General features: G+C 45.1%; 2 protein-coding genes and 1 long non-coding RNA gene across 3 annotated transcripts; 2 read left to right on the forward strand and 1 right to left on the reverse strand.

Annotated features, from left to right (window-relative positions):
- Nucleotides 1-2971: 2971 nt before the first annotated feature.
- LOC123743854 (uncharacterized) lies at nt 2972-16086 on the forward strand. The gene is made up of 3 exons (XR_006770720.1): nt 2972-3034; nt 15659-15767; nt 15997-16086. It is a non-coding gene; the product is annotated as an uncharacterized lncRNA (long non-coding RNA).
- Nucleotides 16087-16142: 56 nt separating this feature from the next.
- On the forward strand, nt 16143-17781 carry LOC106609538 (lamin tail domain-containing protein 1). Its single transcript, XM_045722558.1, has 4 exons — nt 16143-16488; nt 16674-16849; nt 16978-17114; nt 17475-17781. The coding sequence occupies exons 1-4, from the start codon at nt 16441-16443 to the stop codon at nt 17588-17590; spliced, it is 477 nt and encodes a 158-aa protein (XP_045578514.1). The 5' UTR covers nt 16143-16440; the 3' UTR covers nt 17591-17781.
- Nucleotides 17782-19140: 1359 nt separating this feature from the next.
- On the reverse strand, nt 19141-23559 carry LOC106609525 (E3 ubiquitin/ISG15 ligase TRIM25). Its single transcript, XM_014208444.2, has 7 exons — nt 22775-23559; nt 22078-22173; nt 21342-21575; nt 20956-21115; nt 20807-20851; nt 20612-20674; nt 19141-20506 (listed from the first exon to the last, which is right to left on the reverse strand). Exons 1-7 carry the CDS (start codon nt 23090-23092, stop codon nt 19989-19991), a joined length of 1434 nt encoding a protein of 477 aa, XP_014063919.2. The 5' UTR covers nt 23093-23559; the 3' UTR covers nt 19141-19988.
- Nucleotides 23560-24179: the final 620 nt, after the last annotated feature.

Below are 24179 nucleotides of genomic sequence, written 5' to 3' on the forward strand. Positions count from 1 at the left end.
TGACTCTTTTTGTCAAGCCTTTCTAAGAGAGAGAAAGGTTAGGTTCTTGTTCAGTCACACTGTTCATATAAAGGGAGATGGACATGTAAGCACAAAAACTTAAACCGTTTTGAATATTTCATCTCTGAAAATTATGAAATTATATTATACCCGAAATTATGTTCTTTATATAGACTTCAATGTTTACATGGGTGGATAATTTTGGTCTATTTTCAGTATTCATTTCAGTTTCATTAGGAGCAATCTGTGGTGTATCAGGGGAGGAGGAAAATATCCATCTATCTTGTCCTCCACTCCAGAGTGGTTATTAGAGTCTTGGTCAGAGCAGGAGGGCTCTTCTACTCATTACAGTACACAGTACATTGACTCTTAAGGTAGGGTCAGGGTGATACCAAAACATGACTTTATGTTGTGTACTGTAGTATTGTGTTTAGTGTTCTGTTTAGAGGCTAAGTTAGCCTGATCCACCACTCTGACCGCTGCGCTGAACTTTCCTTTCACTTCATGTAAGTTTGCGAGATCAGGATGGTCGCAGGAGGCTAACCCTACTGTAAGTAGCCACTACACATTGTTGTGACACTGTCATAAGAATGACCATATACCTGACAGTACATGAAATGACAAGCAATGACACTGAAGGGATTACCTCTGAAGCATCATGGCAGTTTCTTAAGAGTGTTCGTAAGGAACACTAGGAACCAGCTGGATTGCATCTGCAAAGAGGGACCTTTTGGCTTGCACCTTAGGAATCCATCAGTCCAGCAACCACAGTTGTAGCTATAGCAATGTGCCCTTAACTGGGAAATATATTTAATCCTGGCTCTATCACTGATCCTAAAGCCTGATAAAAGATGATCAACACAACATGACAGTGTTAGATTTGAAGGAGAGTGTATTTTCACTGTAAACTCTGAGACTGGTAACTAGATTGAGGGATGTAGAAAGAAATTCTCATTCTAGAGTAGTATGAGCATTAATCATGAGCACTGCATGTGGTGCTGATCAGGCAGAATCCCTAATCACTTCTCTCGCTACCCTCATTTCCGCTCATCCAGCCCACTCCCTATACATGCGTAAGCAGAGAAAGAGAGGGTGTGGGAGTATGCTGTGGTGATTAAGAGCACTTGGAGGAAATCAATATATTACACAGGACAATACATATATAAAAAATTTTAAAAATTGGGGGAATAACATTTACTTTTTTAATAAATGTTTTTACATTTTATTTTTTTAAACGAACAACAACTTGCAGACACACACAAGCATTGACTCCATCTCAATCTGCCCACACCCCCATCCCTAGTTCTTGCGTTATTGTTTGCCACTTGGCCTTAGATTGTACCAATCTGTTTTTCTCAGTCATTACATATTGTTTCAAGCAAGATGTTTATTAAGGACACCCCATCAAGGTTGTTCAGGTATTCGCAATGACCTGTGTTTAGTTCCGATAGGTTAGGAGGGATTTGACCTCACCCTCTGAACCTACAGGAATTAAAAGGCTCCATGTTCTGACCTTCATGCCTAACCAGATGAAGCCTCTAGGATCTTTGACAGATGTTTGTCTACAGCTTTCAGAATTTAGTCAATGTTACAAAATAACAGACTACTCAAGACTTAAATACCTCTGCTCAATTACCTGGACATTTTAAATTATGCCATTTTATTCATCACATACTTCGTAAAAAACTATTGTAGACTAACAGTGAAATGCTTACTTGCAGTTTCTTCCCAACAATGCAGAGAGAAAGAAAATAGCTAAATAATAGAAATGTAATAACACGTAATAGTAAAAGTAATAATAAATACACAATGAGTAACAATAACTTGTCTATATACACAAGGTACCATTACGGAGTCGATCTGCAGGGGTAAGTGCATTGGCTACGATGTCATTATGGTACAAAGTCCATGATCAGCTCTTTCATTCAGAAACTAGGCTCGGATTTGGATTACGACATTGGATGATGTTTTATCCTGTTTGCCATTATGGAAGATCCCAATGGCAATATGCAATGCCATCTGTTTGCTATTACAGTATTGTTGCACGTTAATACTGTGGGTGGATTTAGTATTTCATTAGATTATTTTTGTGGATTTAGTATCTACTGTTGGTTGACACAAGGACAGACGTGGTATATAACAGTTCACTAAAGCCAGATACAGACATGGAGTAACTCTAAAGCAAATCCACAGTGCCATAAATTGTACCATGTATATTTTTGCGATTTATATACATGGTACACCACAAGTGATAAACAAAAAAAAATAAGATATTAAAGTTGTGGCTTGTAAGACTCCCTGAGAATTCTGTATGATATATGAAATTACTTTAAGCTTGATTTGTGACTGAAATGTCCTGCCTTTGTGACTCCCATTTTGGAGGAGAGACAGATGAGATAGCGTGTGTAAGTCAAACGTTATTTTATCAACTATTCTGTATAGGATAGCTTGCTTTGTACGATAGTTTCAATATCGTTCTGTGTGTGTGTTTTTGCGGTGTGTGTGTGTTTTTGTGATGTGTGTATGTGTGTGTGTGTGTGTGTGTGTGTGTGTGTGTGTGTGTGTGTGTGTGTGTGTGTGTGTGTGTGTGTGTGTGTGTGTGTGTGTGTGTGTGTGTGTGTGTGAATCACTGTGCTCGGAAAAGAGCTGGACTGAAAAGGAGGGATGTGGGGAGGACACACTGATTCATAGTATAATCGATAAGAACTCCTCTCTTTCTCTCAAACCCCTGGTGCAATTTTCTCCCAAATAGTTTCAATCTGTGGTCAAGCCCGCCGGGAAGAAACGGTGACCTCAACAAGATGATATGGTGTTTAAAAACACTTTCAAACCCCCTCTCAAAAGGTTCTCGACAAAGAACAAAAACCTTCGCATACTTAGTGGTTGCCATGGCACGGCCTCACAATGTTTTTTACATCATAGAGGGTGTTACTACATTCCATACATTCTTAAGAGATCAGAGGGATATTTTGGCGTGTAATATGGGCTCCACCTCATGAAGCTGATGTATGGAACCACTATCCACAATGCTGGGGTGAGTTCTGCATAGTACAGGCCTCAATGGCTTCATTATCTTCCAGAGTCCTTCTCTGCGTGAATGTACTTCCGTGGATGATGATTCCCTCTATTGCAGTACACCACTAACAATGAGATGCAGTGAGGGGGATTAGGAAAAGAGACAAGACACTGCAAATTGACTCTGCAATCCTTGGCTTTAAATCGCTGGTTGCCTTTCAAAAGATCCCAAAAATACAAGTTTCATTATGTCTGAGTAGAATAACAACTACAAAGCAGCGGGTGGAAAAAGTAACCAACTGCCATACTTGAGTAAAAGTTAACATAACTTAATAGAAAATGACCCAGTAAAATACTACTTGAGTAAAAGTCTATAAGTATTTGGTTTTAAATATACTTAAAGCAGGGGCGAAAATCTGATATCAACTTTGGAGGGGACAATTACATTAAATTTTCTCAAGAGCAATTCCTGAGGGGGACACCAAAAGTAGTGCTGTAACACATAGCCTACGTTGTAATATGGTAAATGTATATTGAGGAACCAAAGAAATAAGGTGTTTGCCGTACTCCTAACTACCGGTACCCAAAACTACACAACTAATCACAACAGCAATACCATTGCCTTTAACAAATCTTAGTTCAGTCACCAGTTTAAGTTGAGAGTGGGGGTATCCATGGCATTTTCCAATTATGTTCCTATTTTACAAGTCCAAAAAATTGAGAACCTTTCATAATGTTGCCAAACAAAGACTCAACAAACTTACCTGAGACTCCCTGTCTCTGCCAGTCTGTCCCTGCATATCTGTCCCCAACTCTGCTGTCTGTGTGCCATCTGTTGCCTGCTCTGCCTAATGACATCATTGTGAAACATTTCCATTAGAATTTAATTTCTTTCTTATGAACATTTTATCAACTAGTCTTTGAGATATTAGGCTACTAGGGTTCTTACTATGCGTTTGATGTCCGTCTTTTATTTTTCTGCCATTTTTCTACCTGGCTGGCTGGCTGGCTACACACACAGTGTGTAGGTTATTTACAGTAGGAGATGGGCTTCTATCATCTTCAATCATTCTATTTGGGCTTCGATCTAAAAGGTAGCTAGCAAATGTGAAACGGATTAAAATGACAAGAGTTGACAGCTGTATGAGTTCACCATTTACACAACATATGCTGCAACCTTTTGTAATTTTAATCGTTTGTTTCATATTGGCTGGCTTCTAACAATAGCTGAATTTGCAAAGCTAGCGAACACCAATTCAGTGGTGTTTGCTATAATCTTTGCTACCCGGGTTAAATAAAGGTGAAATAAAATAAATAAATAAAAGTTCACTTGCGACAATTTAGCTTTTGCAACGAGACCATTAAATATATTTAAGACAATGGTAGAAGAGAGTGTAGTTCTGTTCAGTTTGGATTTCAGTTTATCGCTAACCTTATCACAGGGACTTTGAAGCACTAACTTACATCATCTGCATGCTGACTCCATCTTTGACGACGCCACATAAATGGAATAGTTACTAGCTAGCCTAATAGTTAATATTTGCGCGCTAGCTCTGCATATTCAGCTAGTGTGTGTGCGCGATTGACTGGATTAACCTCACGTCAGTTACGTGCATTGAGTGCCTTTCAGACAGTGGATACGACCTCTCTGTTACGGAGCAAGCTAAGGAACTGGCAGTGGATCAAACCATTGTGAGGCAAAGGGTGGGGGGGGTTGCAATCTTTTGAAACTTAAAAACGCGCTATTAAGTGTCTATAATCAGCACAATTGCTTTCATTGCGTATTATGAATATTATTTAAATTACATAGTTATGTTTCAGTGATATATTGGGGGGGACAAATCATATTTTTCCCAGGATGGGGGGGTCGTGTCCCCCCCGTCCCCCCTGGGATTTCCGCCCCTGACTTAAAGTGTCACGTCCTGGCCAGTATATAAGGTTAATTGTTTTGTAGTTTGGTCAGGGCGTGGCAGGGGGTATTTGTTTTCTGTGGTTCGGGGTGGTGTGTTTTGTGTAAAGGGTGTTTGATTTAGTAATTCCGGGTTTTGGTTTATGTTTAGTAATTCTATGGTTAGTCTAGGTTGTGTGTTTCTATGTTTGGTTGATTGGGGTTGGGACTCTCAGTTGAAGGCAGGTGTTGTCTATCTGCCTTTGATTGAGAGTTCCATATATTAGGGTGTGTTTGTATGTGTGATTTGTGGGTGATTATTCTGTGTATAGCCTTGTGCCTTACCAGACTGTTTATTTGTCGAGTGTTCGTGTTTTTTGTGTTTTGTATGTTCGTTTTGAAAATAATTAAAAATCAAGATGAGCATTCACGTACCTGCTGCATTTTGGTCCTCATTCACCGACAACAACCGTGACAGAATCACCCACCACCAAAGGACCAAGCAGCAGAGGAAGGAGCAGACGGAGTTCGAGTTGGACTGGCGGGAGAAGTGGACTTGGGAGGAAGTTCTGGACGGGGCCGGACCCTGGCATCAGGCTGGGGATTATCGACGCCCGCAGGGGGGAAATTGAGGCAGCCAAGGCAGAGAGGCGGTGGTACGAGGCCAAGTACGCGCTGAAGGAGAAGCACGAGAGGCACCCCCAAGAAAATTTTGGGGGGGCACACGGGTAGTTTGGCTAGGCGTAAGAAGAGCCGGAAGCCAGCTACTCGTGGTTATATGGAGGAGCGTATGGGGTGGAGAGCGCTATGTTTCGCTGAGGAGCGCACTATCTCACCCATACGCACGCACAGTCCGGTGCGCGTTATTCCAGCCCCTCGCAGGTGCCGTGCTAGAGCGGGCATCCAGCCTGGTAGGAGGATGCCTGCGCAGCGCATCTGGTCGCCGGTACGCCTCCGAGGACCAGGCTACCCAACTCCCGCTCTACGCACGGCTACCATCAGGCCCCTGCACAGCCCAGTCTGCCCTGTACGAGCACCCCGCTCGTACAGGGCTACTAGTTCCATCCAGCCAAGGCGGGTTGTGCAGGAGGTAAGATCTAGACCGGCTGTGCGCCTCCATAGCCCTGGGTTTCCAGCTCCTGTCTCTCGTGCGGACCCGGAAGTGCGTCAACCCAGTCCGACTCGTCCTGTTCCCGCTCCCCCGCACTAGCCTGGAGGTGCGTGTACATAATCTGGTAATCCCAGTACCAGCACCACGCACCAGGCTACAAGTGCGTCAACCCAGCCTCGCCAGTCAACAGTCATCGTCAGAGCTGCCCGCCAGTCAACAGTCATCGTCAGAGCTGCCCGCCAGTCAACAGTCATCGTCAGAGCTGCCCGCCAGTCAACAGTCATCGTCAGAGCTGCCCGCCAGTCAACAGTCATCGTCAGAGCTGCCCGCCAGTCAACAGTCATCGTCAGAGCTGCCCGCCAGTCAACAGTCATCGTCAGAGCTGCCCGCCAGTCAACAGTCATCGTCAGAGCTGCCCGCCAGTCAACAGTCATCGTCAGAGCTGCCCGCCAGTCAACAGTCATCGTCAGAGCTGCCCGCCAGTCAACAGTCATCGTCAGAGCTGCCCGCCAGTCAACAGTCATCGTCAGAGCTGCCCGCCAGTCAACAGTCATCGTCAGAGCTGCCCGCCAGTCAACAGTCATCGTCAGAGCTGCCCGCCAGTCAACAGTCATCGTCAGAGCTGCCCGCCAGTCAACAGTCATCGTCAGAGCTGCCCGCCAGTCAACAGTCATCGTCAGAGCTGCCCGCCAGTCAACAGTCGCCAGAGAGGTCAGACTGCGCTGAACTGCCGGAGTGGCCAGACTGCGCTGAACTGCCGGAGTGGCCAGACTGCGCTGAACTGCCGGAGTGGCCAGACTGCGCTGAACTGCCGGAGTGGCCAGACTGCGCTGAACTGCCGGAGTGGCCAGACTGCGCTGAACTGCCGGAGTGGCCAGACTGCGCTGAACTGCCGGAGTGGCCAGACTGCGCTGAACTGCCGGAGTGGCCAGACTGCGCTGAACTGCCGGAGTGGCCAGACTGCGCTGAACTGCCGGAGTGGCCAGACTGCGCTGAACTGCCGGAGTGGCCAGACTGCGCTGAACTGCCGGAGTGGCCAGACTGCGCTGAACTGCCGGAGTGGCCAGACTGCGCTGAACTGCCGGAGTGGCCAGACTGCGCTGAACTGCCGGAGTGGCCAGACTGCGCTGAACTGCCGGAGTGGCCAGACTGCGCTGAACTGCCGGAGTGGCCAGACTGCGCTGAACTGCCGGAGTGGCCAGACTGCGCTGAACTGCCGGAGTGGCCAGACTGCGCTGAACTGCCGGAGTGGCCAGACTGCGCTGAACTGCCGGAGTGGCCAGACTGCGCTGAACTGCCGGAGTGGCCAGACTGCGCTGAACTGCCGGAGTGGCCAGACTGCGCCTGAACTGCCGGAGTGGCCAGACTGCGCTGAACTGCCGGAGTGGCCAGACTGCGCTGAACTGCCGGAGTGGCCAGACTGCCCTGAACTGCCCCGAAGTGCCAGACTGCCCAGACTGTCCCGAATTGCCAGACTGCCCAGACTGTCCCGAATTGCCAGACTGCCCAGACTGTCCCGAATTGCCAGACTGCCCAGACTGTCCCGAATTGCCAGACTGCCCAGACTGTCCCGAATTGCCAGACTGCCCAGACTGTCCCGAATTGCCAGACTGCCCAGACTGTCCCGAATTGCCAGACTGCCCAGACTGTCCCGAATTGCCAGACTGCCCAGACTGTCCCGAATTGCCAGACTGCCCAGACTGTCCCGAATTGCCAGACTGCCCAGACTGTCCCGAATTGCCAGACTGCCCAGACTGTCCCGAATTGCCAGACTGCCCAGACTGTCCCGAATTGCCAGACTGCCCAGACTGTCCCGAATTGCCAGACTGCCCAGACTGTCCCGAATTGCCAGACTGCCCAGACTGTCCCGAATTGCCAGACTGCCCAGACTGTCCCGAATTGCCAGACTGCCCAGACTGTCCCGAATTGCCAGACTGCCCAGACTGTCCCGAATTGCCAGACTGCCCAGACTGTCCCGAATTGCCAGACTGCCCCGACTGTCCCGAATTGCCAGACTGCCCCGACTGCCCCCGGGGAAGCCAGAGTGGCCCGACAGCCTGGAACGGCCGGAGCCAGAGCCACCTCCAGAAATAGGTGGGTTGGGGAGGGGGTGTAGCACAGTGCCGTCGTTGACGGCAGCCACCCTCCCTTCCCTCCCTTTAGAAAAGGGGACTTTTTGTTGGTGTTGCTTGGGGTTATTTTTTGTTAAGGTGCTTCTGGGGTAGCACCTTTAAGGGGGGGGGTACTGTCACGTCCTGGCCAGTATATAAGGTTAATTGTTTTGTAGTTTGGTCAGGGCGTGGCAGGGGGTATTTGTTTTCTGTGGTTCGGGGTGGTGTGTTTTGTGTAAAGGGTGTTTGATTTAGTAATTCCGGGTTTTGGTTTATGTTTAGTAATTCTATGGTTAGTCTAGGTTGTGTGTTTCTATGTTTGGTTGATTGGGGTTGGGACTCTCAGTTGAAGGCAGGTGTTGTCTATCTGCCTTTGATTGAGAGTTCCATATATTAGGGTGTGTTTGTATGTGTGATTTGTGGGTGATTATTCTGTGTATAGCCTTGTGCCTTACCAGACTGTTTATTTGTCGAGTGTTCGTGTTTTTTGTGTTTTGTATGTTCGTTTTGAAAATAATTAAAAATCAAGATGAGCATTCACGTACCTGCTGCATTTTGGTCCTCATTCACCGACAACAACCGTGACATAAAGTATCAAAAGTAAGTGTAATTGCGAAAATATACTTAAGTATCAAAAGTAAAAGTAGAAACCATTTCAAATTCCTTATATTTCGCAAACTTGACGGCAGCATTTTCTGTTTTTTTTATTTATTTACGGATAGCTAGGGGCACACTCCAACACTCAGATATCATTTACAAACAAAGCATGTGTGTTTAGTGAGTCTGTCAGATCAGAGGCAGTAGGGATGACCAGGGATGTTCTCTTGAGAAGTGCGTGAATTGGACAATTTTTCTGTCCTGCTAACCATTCAAAATGTATCAAGTACTTTTGGGTGTCAGGGGAAGTGTATAGAGTAAAAAGTACATTATTTTCTTTTGGAATGTAGTGCACTAAAAGTATAAGGTGTAAAAAATATAAATAGTAAAGTACAGATACCCACAAAAACTACTTATGTAGTACTTTAAAAAAGGTTTATTTAAGTATTTTACACCTAAGCAGTGCTCCACCCAAGCAAACTAGATACCCACTAGATACTTGATTGAAAGCATCTGGTGCTTATTTAATGAAGACATCTTCAGGGAGTGCCAGATATGACAGGTTGTTGACCTCAGAGATGTGAAGTAATGCTTCAACATAATGGTTGTGTTTACATCACTTCTCGCATAGTCAAGTCAAGCACATGGACATGGAATGCTTTCAGTCATGCAATGGATGTAGGCTACTGCACAACGTTAACTAGCCAAACACTGTAAACAAAGACTGCTCCTCACGTTCCAAAAGTTCTTAGAACATCCAAATTAGAGCATCAAATGAACACATTCATTATGGTATCAGTAACAAAACAAAAGGCTTAACATACAAATGAGAGTTGACTTTAAAGTATAACTTGTGCATGTTATCAAAGGGTTGGTGTTATAGGTATGTAGCTACTAGGAAAGTGCCTGCAAGAGCATTTCATTTTATTTACCTTACCTAACTAGGCAAGTCCGTTAAGAACAAATTCTTATTTACAATGACGGCCTAGGAACAGTGGGTTAACTACCTTGTTCAGGGGCAGAACGACATATGTTTACCTTGTCAGCTCGGGGATTCGATCTTGCAACCTTTCAGTTAATAGTCCAACACTCTAACCACTAGGCTACCTGCAGCCCCAATGGGGATGTGACTGAATAAAGTTAAAGGGTCTGAGTGTGCTCATGCAGTTGGGTTGAGGTAACGTTGTCGGCTAATTGTATTAGATTACATCAGTCAATACAGATCAATCCATTTAGAGCTCTGTGGAATAATTACAGGGGTTAGACATTTACCTCAAGGAAAATATGTCTGTAGCCTCAATAATGTATCACTTTCTGAGGAAACAAGATAACACCTTATTTGATTGGAAGAGTGATAGGTGCTGATATAGTATATAGCCCACACTAAAGTTTAACAAAATGAGTTGTATGTTGTTTTGCTTTGTAAAACGGTTGAAGCACAGATGCTGATGTTCGCTGGCAGTGTTTATTATTGTTGCAACATTGCCCTCTGTAGGAAATATTTAGGAATTCCTGATATTTAGGAATGCCTGACTAGAAAAAGATGATTGTGTCAGTGCTGCATATTACATTTCTATGTCCAGATTTCCAAACTAAAAGGGAGCTGTATGACTGTTTCTGTTGATGCTCCAGCTTGGTCTTTTGAAGTGACATTTTAACAAATAAATAAAGCGAAGCCAGTTCAGAAAGAAAACCCGAGTGTGGGGGCATCAAATCAAATCAAACTTTGTCACATGCGCAGAAATGAACAAGTGTAGACCTTACCGTGAAATGCTTACTTACAAGTCCCTAATCAACAGTGCAATTCAGGAAGAGTTAAGAAAATATTTACCAAATAAACTAAAGTAACAATTTTTTTTAAGAATAAGTAGTAACATAACATAGCAATAATGAGGCTATATACAAGGGGTACCAAGTCAGTGTGCAGGGGTAAGGTTAGTTGAGGTAATTTGTTTACAGGGGTGAAGTGACTATGCATAGATAATAAACAGCGAGTAGCAGCAGTGTACAAAACAAATGGTGGCCATTTGATTAATTGTTCAGCAGTCTTATGGCTTGGGGTTAGACGCTGTTAAGGAGCCTTTTGGTCCTAGATTCGGCGCTCCAGTACCGCTTGCCGTGCGGTAGCTGAGAAAACAGTCTATTACTTGGGTGACTGGAGTCTCTGACAATTTAATAGTCTTTCCTCTGACACCGCCTATTACAGTTGAAGTTTACATACACTTAGATTGGAGTCATTAAAACTCATTTTTCAACCACTCCACAAAGTTCTTGTTAACAAACTATAGTTTTGGCCGGTCAGTTGTGTCATCCACAAAGTAGATGTCCTAAGTCATTTTTCCAACAATTGTTTACAGACATTATTTCACTGTATCACAATTCCAATGGGTCAGAAGTTTACATACACTAAATTGACTGAGCCTTTAAACAACTTGGAAAATTCCAGAAAACAATGTCATTGCTATAGAAGCTTCTGATAGGCTAATTGACACGAGTCAATTGGAGGTGTACCTGTGGATGCATTTCAAGGCCTACCGTCAAACTCATTGCCTCTTTGCTTGACATCATGGGAAAATCAAAAGAAAATCAGCCAAGACCGCAGAAAAAAACATTATAGACCTCCACAAGTCTGGTTCATTCTTGGGAGCAATTTCCAAATGCCTGAAGGTACCATGTTCATCTGTACAAACAATAGTACGCAAGTATAAACACCATGGGACCATGTAGTCGTCATACTGCTCAGGACGGAGACGCGTTCTGTCTCCTAGAGATGAACGTACTTTGGTGCGAAAAGTGCAAATCAATCCCAGAACAACAGCAAAGGACCTTGTGAAGATGCTGGAGGAAACAGGTATAAAAGTATCTATATCCACAGTAAAATGAGTCCTATATCGACATAACCTGAAAGGCCGCAAAGCAAGGAAGAAGCCATTGCTCCAAAACCGCCATAAAAAAAGCCAGACTACGGTTTGCAACTGCACATGGGGACAAAGATCGTACATTTTGGAGAAATGTCCTCTGGTCTGATGAAACAAATAGAACCGTTTGGCCATAATGACCATTGTTATGTTTGGAGGAAAAGGGGGGAGGCTTGCAAGCCAAAGAACACCATCCCAACCATGAAGCACAGGGGTGGAAGCATCATGTTGTGGGGGTGCCTTTCTGCAGGAGGGGCTGGTGCACTTCACAAAATAGATGGCATCATGAGGTTGGAAAATTATGTGGATATATTGAAGCAACATCTCAAGACATCAGTCAGGAAGTTAAAATTTGGTCGCAAATGGGTCTTCCAAATGGACAAATACCCCAAGCATGCTTCCAAAGTTGTGGCAAAATGGCTTAAGGACAACAAAGTCAAGGTATTGGAGTGGCCATCACAAAGCCCTGACCTCAATCCTATAGAAAATTTGTGGGCAAAACTAAAAAAGCGTGTGCGAGCAAGGAGGCCTACAAACCTGACTCAGTTACACCAGCTCTGTCAGGAGGAATGGGCCAAAATTCACCCAACTTATTGTGGGAATCTTGTGGAAGGCTACCCAAAACGTTTGACCCAAGTTAAACAATTTAAAGGCAATGCTACCAAATACTAATTGAGTGTATGTAAACTTCTGACCCACTGGGAATGTGATGAAAGAAATAAAAGCTGAAATAAATCACTCTCTACTATTATTCTGACATTTCACATTCTTAAAATAAAGTGGTGATCCTAACTGACCTAAGACAGGGAATCTTTACTGGGACTAAATGTCAGGAATTGTGAAAAAACTGAGTTTAAATGTATTTAGCTAAGGTGTTTGTAAACTTCCGACTTCAACTGTATATAGGTCCTGGATGGCAGGAAGCTTGGCCCCAGTGATGTACTGGGCCGTATGCATTACCCTCTGTAGCGCCTTAAGGTCAGATGCCGAGAAGTTGCCATACCGGGCGGTGATGCAACCGGTCAGGATGCTCTCGATGGTGCAGCTGTAGAATTTTTTGAGGATCTGGGGACCCATGCCAAATCTTTTCAGTCTCCTGAGGGGGAAAACATTTTGTCTTGCCCTCTTCACAACTGTCTTGGTATGTTTGGACAATGATAGTTCGTTGGTGACGTGGACACCAAGGAACTTGAAACTCTCGACCCGCTCCTGTCTCATCGTTGTCGGTGATCAGGCCTACCACTGTTGTGACGTCAGCAAACTTAATGATGGTGTTGGAGTCGTGTTTGGCCACGCAGTCGTGGGTGAACAGGGAGTACAGGAGGGGACTGAGCACGTACCACTGAGGGGCACCTGTTTTGAGGATCAGCGTGGCGGATGTGTTGTTACCTGCCCTTACCACCTGAGGGTGGCCCGTCAGGAAGTCCAGGATCCTGTTGCAGAGGGAGGTGTTTAGTCCCAGGGTCCTTAGCTTAGTGATGAGCTTTGAGGGCACTATGGCGTTGAACACTGCGCTGTAGTTAATGAACAGCATTCTCACATAAGTGTTCCTTTTGTCCAGGTGGGAAAGGCAGTGTGGAGTGCGATTGAGATTGCGTCATCTGTGGATCTGTTGGGGCGGTATGCGAACTGGAGTGGGTCTAGTGCAGTGGTTCCCAAACTTTCTATATTCCCGTACCCCTTCAAGCATTCAACCTCCAGCTGCGTAGCCCCTCTAGCACCAGGGTCAGCACACTCTCAAATGTAGTTTTTTGGCATTATTGTAAGCCTGCCACACACACACTACGCGATACATGTATTAAACATAAGAATGAGAGTGAGTCTTTGTCACAACCCGGGTCGTGGGAAGTGACAAAGAGCTCTTATAGAACCAGGGCACAAATAATAATATTCAATAATTTTGCTATTTATTTAACCATCGTACATATAAAACCTTATTTGTTAATCGAAAATTGTGAATAACTCACCACAGGTTAATGAGAAGGTTATGCTGGAAAGGATGCACGTAACTCTGCAATGTTGGGTTGTATTGGAGAGAGTCTCAGTCTTAAATCATTTTCCACACACAGTCTGTGCCTGTATTTAGTTTTCATGCTAGTGAGGACCGATAATCCACTCACATACGTAGGTACGTGGTTGCAAAGGGCATCAGTGTCTTAACAGCGTGATTTGCCAAGGCAGGATACTCTGAGCTCAGCCCAATCCAGAAATCTGGCAGTGGCTTCTGATTAAATTCAATTTTCTCAGAACCGCTTGTTGCAATTGCGATGAGGCTCTCTTGTTCAGATATCAGAAAGTACTTGCGCACCCAACTCACTCAGGTGCTTCCCTATATCACATTTGATATTGTCTGTAAGCTTGAGTTCATTTGCACACAAAAGAAACATACAATGATGGAAAGACCTGTGTGTTGTCCTTGTTAATGCAGACAGAGAAGAGCTCCAACTTCTTAATCATAGCCTCATTGAATATAGTTGCGGAGAATCCCTGTAATCCTAGAGATTCAGATCATTCAGGCGACAAAAAACATCACCCAGATAGGCCAGTTGTGTGAGAAACTCGTTATCATGCAAGCGGTACGACAAGTGAAAATGATGGTCAGTAAAGAAAACTTTATGCTTGTCTCACAAATAAAAAAACGTGTCAATATTTTGCCCCTTGATAACCAGCGCACATCTGTATATTGTAAAAGCGTTACATGGTCGCTGCCCATATCATTGCATAGTGTAGAAAATACATGAGAGTTCAGGGGCCTTGCTTTAACAAAGTTAACTATTTTCACTGTAGTGTCCAAAACGTCTTTCAAGCTGTCAGGCATTCCCTTGGCAGCAAGAGCCTCTCAGTGGATGCTGCAGTGTACCCAAGTGGCGTCGGGAGCAACTGCTTGCACGCGCATTACCACTCCACCATGTCTCCCTGTCATGGCTTTTGCACCATCAGTACAGATACCAACACATCTTGACCACCAAAGTCCATTTGATGTCACAATAGCTGTCCAGTACTTTAAAAAAAAATCCTCTCCTTTTGTCCTGGTTTCCAGAAGAGGATGTCTTCCTTAATTGACCCCCCATAAACGTAACAGACATATACCAGGAGCTGTGCCAGGCCAGCCAGCTGTAACGCATAGAATTTCCTGGTTTGAATGCGAAGCAGTAATTGTTTCAAAACATCTCCTGCCATGACACTGATGCGTTGTGAAACAGTGTTGTTTGATGAAGGCATTGTCTGTATTGTTTTTTGGGGCTTTTCCCCCCAGCATTGTCCCAGCCATATCCACGGCAGCATGAAGAATTAAGTCCTCCACAATAGTATGGGGCTTGCCTGTCCTAGCCACTCGGTAGCTCACCATATAAGACACTTCTAGCCCCTTCTTATTAATGGTATCTGTTGCGTTTATACATGTCTTACTACTTGAAAACCGTCTTAATTCTTGCTCAAAAAACTCCTGTGACTTATTTTTCAAATTGGCATGTTTTCTTTCTAAATATCTGTGTAAGAGTGAAGGTTTCATTGAGTTGTGAGATAGTACTTTGGCACATATAACACACTGTAGCTGAGGAAAGGCACTACTCACAATATAAGTGAACCCCAAATCAATGTAGTTCTCATCTTATTTGCACCTCTTCGATGGTCCGAAGTCCCTGTCTGTTGTTCGGTGCTTTCCCGGGTAAGGGGGCAGTGGCTCTTTGGCTGCATCAGATTCACAACTGTCAGTGTCCATGCTAGCTGGGCTAACAACAAATATTGAATTACTGATGCTAACATTGGATGTGCTCGTGGAAGCAGAACAACTTGAGTCGTCGACAGGTGTAGAACTGCTGGTAGTAGCAGCACTACCAGTAGAGCTGGTATGTGTCTCTATGGACGCAGGCCTTACTTTCTTTTTACCATTTATCCATCGAGCAAACAGAATGAGCAGCAGCTACGTTTGGCTACACACGGACCGTTAGTGGAATTCCCGCCAGAGAGTAACGGTTAATGTGATTGTATGTTACTTATTTGACTTGACGCACCACAGATATCTGGCACTCCCTGATTAAGGAAGTGGTGGAGGAGAGCATTCCCTGCAGGACACAGGAAAGGAAGAGGCCGTCCACAGCCAGGCAACACAGGCATGAATACTCCAGGTATGACCCTTGAACACAATCAGTTTGGGAGTAGGAAAGGGTCATGTCATGCCAAGGTGACTGTGGTGCTGGCTTACTGTGATGATGATGATTAAGATGGTGATGGAGATGATGATGATGATAATGATGGAAATGGTAATGATGGAGATGATGATGGTGATGATATGATGATGGAGGTGATGATGATGATGGAAACGATAGTGATGATGACTGCGGTGCTGTGCCATAGTGCCTCAGGCAGTGTGCGGATCACAGATGTCCAGCTGCAGGGTCTGTTAATGAGGCTGGGGAACTCCTCCCAGAGAGAGCAGGACATTGGGGGGGGAATGTCCCATTGCAGAGTTCCGCTTCCCTCCCAGAACACTCCTACAGCCAGCTAGCTCTGTTACGGTAGGCCTGTGATGAAAACACAGGCATTAATCCTTTGGGGAACATTGGTGTAGGTTGTCATAGTGTGTCATCTTTTGTTTACAAAAAAAGCCTCATTTAATTTTCAGTTGAACAACTTAATCAATCCTTCTAGGAGGTGGCTTATGCTTTCACAGAGGTTGTGTAAAGTTTTGAACGTGATTTGTACTGTACACATGATTTGCACTGTACTGTAAGGTTTGGTTTGAAGCCTCTGGAAGGAAGACACAGAGCCCAGGGGACTTCCTTTGGGTTGGAGCGCATCATGTTGGGACCAGAGTGCACCAGAGTCCTATGCAAAGACAATGGCCAAGTGAGAACACTGAGGGGTGAAGGATGATTGATAGACTGATAGTATATAATTGATCCCTTTATCACATAATTAACCTAAACAATACATTTCCTACAAGTCTCTCTATATGTTAGTACTTGTATGTTAGCATTGAATGTGCTGTATACATAACATGTGATGATCTGCATACTCTGTTGGGTGGCTAGGCCATAGCATGGTACACACCTGCACGCTGTACTGGGGTAAAGCCACACCAGGCCTGGGCTGAGCATCATGAAAAAGTGGAGAGCTGCAGAGAGGACACTTTGTCCTGTGAAGAGGCAAGCATCCCTGCTACAGAGATCAAATGCCCTGACAAAAAAACCTTTCTTCTGATTAAAAGGTCATTTGAGTATTCAAATGAAACATTCAAGTCATGCTCTGTTGAGGTACCATTAGAACGAGAATTGATTGAAGCATCACATAAAGTGATACTATTTCTTTAATGCTAGTGGTTTGATTTTCCTACAGGAAGAAGCATGTGTTTAGGGTGTGCCACAGTCCGTGGACCCAGAACCCTTCATCCATAACCCATCCTTCCTGCTCCCCCTGTGCTCTGCTAGACTTCCGGGTCCAGCCCCAGAGCAACCCTGCAAGGCCACTCACCGGTACAGACCTCCATAGTTAAAGTCAGAACTCTTACTCCGTCATTGAATTTAATTCCTTTTTTTTCTGATTCCTTAATTGAATTTAGAATGCATGACACATTGAACTTGAGAGAGAAGTTTTTGCTGCTGACACTGAACAATGTAACCGGTAATTTTGTGGATAGAGAAACTTTAGATGATTCAGTAGGGGACAACTCAAAGTCAGTGTTAGTAACATTCCACTGGGCACAGATATCAATTCAATGTTTATTTAACTGAAATTACGTGGAAACAATGTTTATTTACCCAGTGTGTGCCGAGTGGGATGACCATTACTCAGAGTACAGTAAACATATGGTTTCTGTGTGTGTTGTGTGTCAGCCCTGTGTAGGAGGAATGATGTTCCTTGGCCCTCAGCCCCCCTGCGCCTCCCCCCTCCAGCAGTACCGCACTGCAGCTACACTCCACAACAGGGTTCTCACTGCTTAGATGCATGAAAGTCAAAGAGGTAGCTACTGCTGCACAGGCACATGACTGTCCAGGGACTACGGACATGAGACTGAAACCACCTTGGGCAAGCAGCAGAAACAGAGCCCCACTCTAATCTTCATCTGTCCTCCTACAGTTTCATTATATCTATTTTACAGAAGATCCTCTGTACTGTCAGCTTTGGCATCTATTGGTTGCCTGTTTAAATACATTGTACATGGTTAAATGGTCACAAATGTCAACATTACTCAATTGGATAAAATAAAAAAAACATATAAAAAAATTCAAAAATTAAATAGGCAGGTTGCAAGTTGGGATGTATTTTATTTTCCTCCAGGTCAAAGAGGTGTAAGAAATTAAAATATATTATTATTAGTAAAAAGTCTTACTAAAACCTGTCCTTTATCGAAAAGCATTCCATGTCATTTAAAAAAGAGAGTCAATTGACAAGGTCAAGGTGCTTCTACATCTGCATTGCTTGCTGTTTGGGGTTTTAGGCTGGGTTTCTGTATAGCACTTTGTGACATCTGCTGATGTAAAAAGGGCTTTATAAATACATTTGATTAATTGATTGAACCAAACCAAGACAAAAACACAGGGGATGGAACAGGGCGGAGGGGAAGGAACAGGGCCGAGGGGAAGGAACAGGGCCGAGGGGAAGGAACAGGGCCGAGGGGAAGGAACAGGGCCGAGGGGAAGGAACAGGGCCGAGGGGAAGGAACAGGGCCGAGGGGAAGGAACAGGGCGGAGGGGAAGGAACAGGGCCGAGGGGAAGGAACAGGGCCACGGGGAAGGAACAGGGCCGAGGGGAAGGAACAGGGCCGAGGGGAAGGAACAGGGCCGAGGGGAAGGAACAGGGCCGAGGGGAAGGAACAGGGTCGAGGGGAAGGAACAGGGCCGAGGGGGACCGAGGGGGTAGGAACAGGGTCGAGGGGAAGGAACAGGGTCGAGGGGAAGGAACAGGGCGGAGGGGAAGGAACAGGGCGGAGGGGAAGGAACAGGGCCGAGGGGAAGGAACAGGGCCGAGGGGAAGGAACAGGGCCGAGGGGAAGGAACAGGGCCGAGGGGAAGGAACAGGGCCGAGGGGAAGGAACAGGGCCGAGGGGAAGGAACAGGGCCGAGGGGAAGGAACAGGGCCGAGGGGAAGGAACAGGGCCGAGGGGAAGGAACAGGGCCGAGGGGAAGGAACAGGGCCGAGGGGAAGGAACAGGGCCGAGGGGAAGGAACAGGGCCGAGGGGAAGGAACAGGGCCGAGGGGAAGGAACAGGGTCGAGGGGAAGGAACAGGGTCGAGGGGAAGGAACAGGGTCGAGGGGAAGGAACAGGGTCGAGGGGAAGGAACAGGGTCGAGGGGATGGAACAGGGTCGAGGGGAAGGAACAGGGTGAAGGGGAAGCACTACAACAGTGTAAGTGGATCTAGAGCTGGTCCCCACCACATCAATCATCCAAATTCCATCTCCTGGTTTTTCCTCACGTAACAAAACAACTCTAACCCCCCTCTCAGGAACTTTAGTTTTGTTCTTTATTTTATCAAGTTAGAAAGAATACTACAAACAAAAATGATTTATTTAATTTATTATTGTAATCATTAAAACAATGGCCCCACCCCTCCCCATTAGTAAAGCTGGAATCAAACATTGTAGATAAAGATCGGCTTCGCAGCGGGACTCCTAAATGAAGTGTCAACTCCCTTCATCCAGGTCACGATTTTAAACAAATCAACTTTCTCCAACTTTCCCAAGTGATCGGTCTTATATTTCCTTCCTATTTGTCACTGTCACCATCCAGGACCTCTATACCAGGCGGTGTCAGAGGAATGCCCTAAACATTTTCAAAGACTCCAGCCACCCATGTCATAGACTGTTCTCTCTGCTTCCACACAACAAGAGCTACAGGAGTGCCAAGTCTGGGACCAAAGGGCACCTGAACAGCTTCTACCCTGAAGCCACAAGACTGCTGAACAATTAATCAAATGGCTACCCGGACTATTTTCATTGACCCCCTTGTGCATAGAGCACTAGCTCTATACACTCACTGGACTCTACCCACACACATACTACACTGACACTCACACTCACACACACACACACACACACACACATTCACACTCTTCGCATACACTGCTGCTACAGTTTATTATCTATCTTGATTGTCTAGTCACTTTTACCCCTACCTACATGTACATATTACCTCGATTACCTCGTACCCCTGCACATTGAGTCAGTACGGGTACTCCTTGTATATAGCCTCGTTATTTTATTGTGTTACTGTTTCCTTAATTCTTTTTCCTACTTTTTAACTACATATTGTTGGGAAAGGAAGCACAGTAAAGCCTACACCTGTTGTATTCGGCTCATTTGAGAAATACAATTTGATTTGATATATACTTGATTCTATGACGTTCAGTCAACACAGAGCCACAGATGATCCACAACCAGGACCAACCCAAAACCCAGCACAGAGGTCCTCAGTGAATGTGGTCTGGACTCTGTGGAGGAGGGTCATTGTATCCGAGACGCTGTAGAAGGCCAGAGTCCCTGCCCTGCTGTCCAGATACACTCCTACTCTGCTGGAGCAGGGGACTGGGATATCAGTCCTATTCTTATTGTGCCAATAGGAACAACTCGAGTTACGACACACCAAACTCCAGGACTGATCATTGGAACCAAAGCAACATTCCAATCCGCCCTTCCTGCTGATGCTTCTGTAGGTGATGGCTACCTCACATTCCCCCCTCCTATCCACCTCACAGTAGCAGGTTCCAGACAGATCCTCTTTACACAACACCTGGTAGTGGTCTGTGAATCTGTCTGGATGGTCAGAATAAGACAGAGCCTTGTCACTCCATGACACTTCTCTATTGCACTCAGACAGACACAGGTGTTGATACGCCGAGTTGGGATCCAACGTGAGATGGCAGTAGTCTAAGAAAGTGAAAAAATTAAATGAAGGTGAAATATGCATTCGGGATAAGGTCTGTGTGTTTTTGTGTGTGTGTGTGTGTATGTGTGTGTGACAGTATTACTTACTCTCCAAGAACTCCACTCTGGTTTTGGGCTCATGATGAAAATGTACTTCAGCAGCAGCCGTTACTATATAGAGTAGGGAGGTACATTGATTAATTCATGTTTAAGTAAGAAGCATTCAATACAAATATATACAAAATTAAACCAAGATGAAATATTCACTCATTGTGTGTGTGTGTGTGTGTGTGTATTACTCACATTCCGGTCTTGGGCTGAGGACATAGACTTCGGAGACAGCCGTTACTATACAATATAGGAAGACAAATGGATGTACTCATTTATAATCAAGAAGTATTTAACAGAAAGTTAACCAAATATTTTATCTTCACTATATCTGTAACACTTACCTTTTCCAGGTATCTGGACCATTTCCTCCTTCAATATATCCTCCAGTCGCGCCATCATTCCAGAGATGGAGCTCTTCACTTCCTCAAAGGAGAAGTGTTGGTTGGCAGTGATACAGGGTAAGAGCTCAGATCCAGGAGCCACACAAAGAGACTGGAAAGTCTACAGCGAGAGAGAGGAAGAATAGACAATAAGAAAATATGCAGAATTCTGGAGCTCAGAGGTTATATGTTGTGTAGAAGTAAGGAATCCTGGGTCATGTTCGATTGGCACAAACGGGGAACATATTATGAAACAAAAATAAACATTCTTATTGAACAAGCTCAGGTAGTTTCGTGCCTAGCTCTGAACACCACCCTGCCACTGTGGATAAAATGAGTGATGTCACCTTGAGGAAATGAATGTTATCCTCTGTTTGTGCGAGCTGCTCCAGCTCCTTGTCTCTCCTCTTCAGCTCAGCTATCTCCTGCTCCAGTCGCTCCAGGAGTCCTTCAGCCTGGCTTACTGACGCCCTCTGGTGGGCGCTGATCAGCTCCTTCACCTCACAGCGCCTTCTCTCAATGGAGCGGATCAGCTCAGCAAAGACCAGCTCACAGTGCTCCACTGCTGCCTGTGCAGAAAGCTGTTACGAGAGAGGAAGAGAGAAGGAAGGGGGGCCATTTTAACCAGCACATTCACTCCGCGCTCACCTAGACCCATAGATAGAGCACTCCTCTTTGCATTGTGTCATTATAGCGTCTGTGACAGCATGGCCAGCGCAATTGAGGCAGTCTCCATTTTGACATAGTACATTTTCTTCCTCACAATTGGCTGATCCCTCCTGATGACCCGGTTGGACATGACTCCAACAAGGTCACCAGGAGGGATCAGCCAATGAAGTTGGAAGTCCCACCCAGTTCACCAAATTAAAATGGTAGAAGCCCTCATCAGCTCTGTCCATGCTAATATGGCCTTTTGGCCACTAGAGGCCTCTATCATTCTCTATGCCTAGACCCCAGACAATCTGTCTGTTCCCTATAGTGTGTCCCGGTGGTATTAGGCTCCTCCCTGGTTTTAGTTTAGGAATAGTACGTAACTTTCTGCAAAATAAATGTACATACTCTAAATGGTTAATAAATACTCACTGAAAGGGACATCAACGCCTGCCTTATGTCCTGCGCCTCCTTCTCTCTCACACAGATTGTCAGCCCGACTTGCTGCTGTTTCTCCCTCAACTGCCCCTGTAGAGAATAACATTTTCAAATGATAACTGTTGTCATTTTGGTATTCATAATAGACCAAGTTATGTTTTTGAGTGGGGAAACAGTTATTGAACTACACTTGTCATATGGAAAAAACATGATTATGCTAAACAAATCACTTAAGACTAAATGAACTGATAAATGAGTGCCTTCAAGACAAAAAGGTTACGATAGTTCAGAGTTCATGCCTCTGCAGTGTATGTAAATGAGTGACCTTTGACTTTTGAGGATTCGGTCTGGATGTTATCTGGCCCATCCTGCTGTTTACTGTAATCTACTCCATCCTTTGTTTGTTTTAAAGTGATTTTGTTGTGACAGCCTATTTTGTCTAACAGAGTTGGTTTTTGACTCTATCATCAGTCAATTTGAAAGCAGAACAGAGAATTTACAAATAAGAACTTAATTGTGGATTATGTGACACTGAACCCAGAGTGTGTATCACTGGAACAGCTCAATTTTGGAGTTGGCTGGAATTTCCTGCTCTTCCAGCTTCTGGCAAAACAGTCAGCAATAATGAAGCTGATCTCTAAATATAATACATTATAGATGGCAGTATAATGTTCAAGATCCTTAGGCCTACCTGTTTCTCTGTCCTCTCTGCTGCTGCGGCTGAGTCATCACGATCATACTTCACATCTTCAGGTCCAGAAAAACAAGCAGAGGGAACCGTTTTGAAATCTGTCTTCAATTTCTCTACCAACTCAGCCAGCAGAATGTTTCTGTTCAGAGCAGGTCTTGGGGTGAAGGTCTGTCGGCACTGGGGGCAGCTGTGAATTCCCTTTTGGTCATCAAGACTCCAATATCCCTTGATACAGCCTTTACAGTAGCTGTGTCCACAGGGAATAGTCACTGGATCTTTCAGTAGATCCAGGCAGATCGAACAACTGATCGAGTCCATGGCCTCGACTATTCTGGTGCACGCACGCACGCACACCAACCAACTGAGCAAAACAGTATCAGAGTCCCAAGTGGTGAATGCTGAGGAGTCGAAGAGAAGGGCTATCACATGCGCTGCTGTTACGTGAGAAGTGTTTACACTTCCTGTTTGGGTTGGGTCGTGGGTAATCTCGGAAATCCTAGACGTGTTCGCTATGCAGGAACATTGAGGGGATTCGATTCATCCCGTTCGGGCGCCCGTGTAAGCGTGTTTCGCTTCGGCTGAAAGTTTATTCCATTCGATTTGGAAACGGGCTGCCTCCCGGGCGTGAACCATGTGCCCCGTTCAAAAGCCAGGGCGAAGTCGGCTCAAAACAAAATTGACGTAGGCCTAATTAAGCACGTATAGTAGCTAATAACTAGGATTGTGTTTACCCATGGAAAATGGATTGCTTTTGATAAAAACGCGTTATGTGCATGTCATCCCAATGAAAACTAGTTAGAAAATTCGAACATTTTATGGATAAGATTTTTATGTTTGTGGACGATGCCTTGTTGACAAAATGACCGAGTGGTGCAGATTACTATTCAATTCAAGAAGGGAGCGCCTCCCTCCCAGCTTTCGCCCAATGACGTGACGGGTTTATGCCCGGTGCCCCGCGGCTCAGCATAATCGAATCTGCCCAATTGTGTCAGGCAACCCGTGTCTAGAGTAGTTCGTGAGTGTCTTTGCCGTTGTCATGTATGTATAGCGCGAAGCACTGATTTGTCCCTTACATCCACTCAATGACAATCATGGAAAACATGATAAGTAGTCTGGCTAAGGGCCAAAATTAGAAATGAGAAGTCATCTATAGGCCTAAATGGATTTGACGTTTACCGGGGATGACATACAAGCGCAGCCGATCAACGTTCCAGCGCGCCAAAGAGATGCAGTTGAAAGGTGGGACTGGGAGGTGGCCGGGTGTATAAAGTGCTGCGTCTTTGCTGTCAAGACCACCACCACAAAATAATCATTCAACCTTAATGATTAAACCACAATTGTAATTTCTTTAAAGCAAAGTAGTAAAACGATTCAACACCTACCTACCCATGCAGTTCAAGTAATC

The sequence above is a fragment of the Salmo salar genome, chromosome ssa07 (assembly GCF_905237065.1).
Source record: "Salmo salar chromosome ssa07, Ssal_v3.1, whole genome shotgun sequence".
Taxonomy (NCBI): domain Eukaryota; kingdom Metazoa; phylum Chordata; class Actinopteri; order Salmoniformes; family Salmonidae; genus Salmo; species Salmo salar.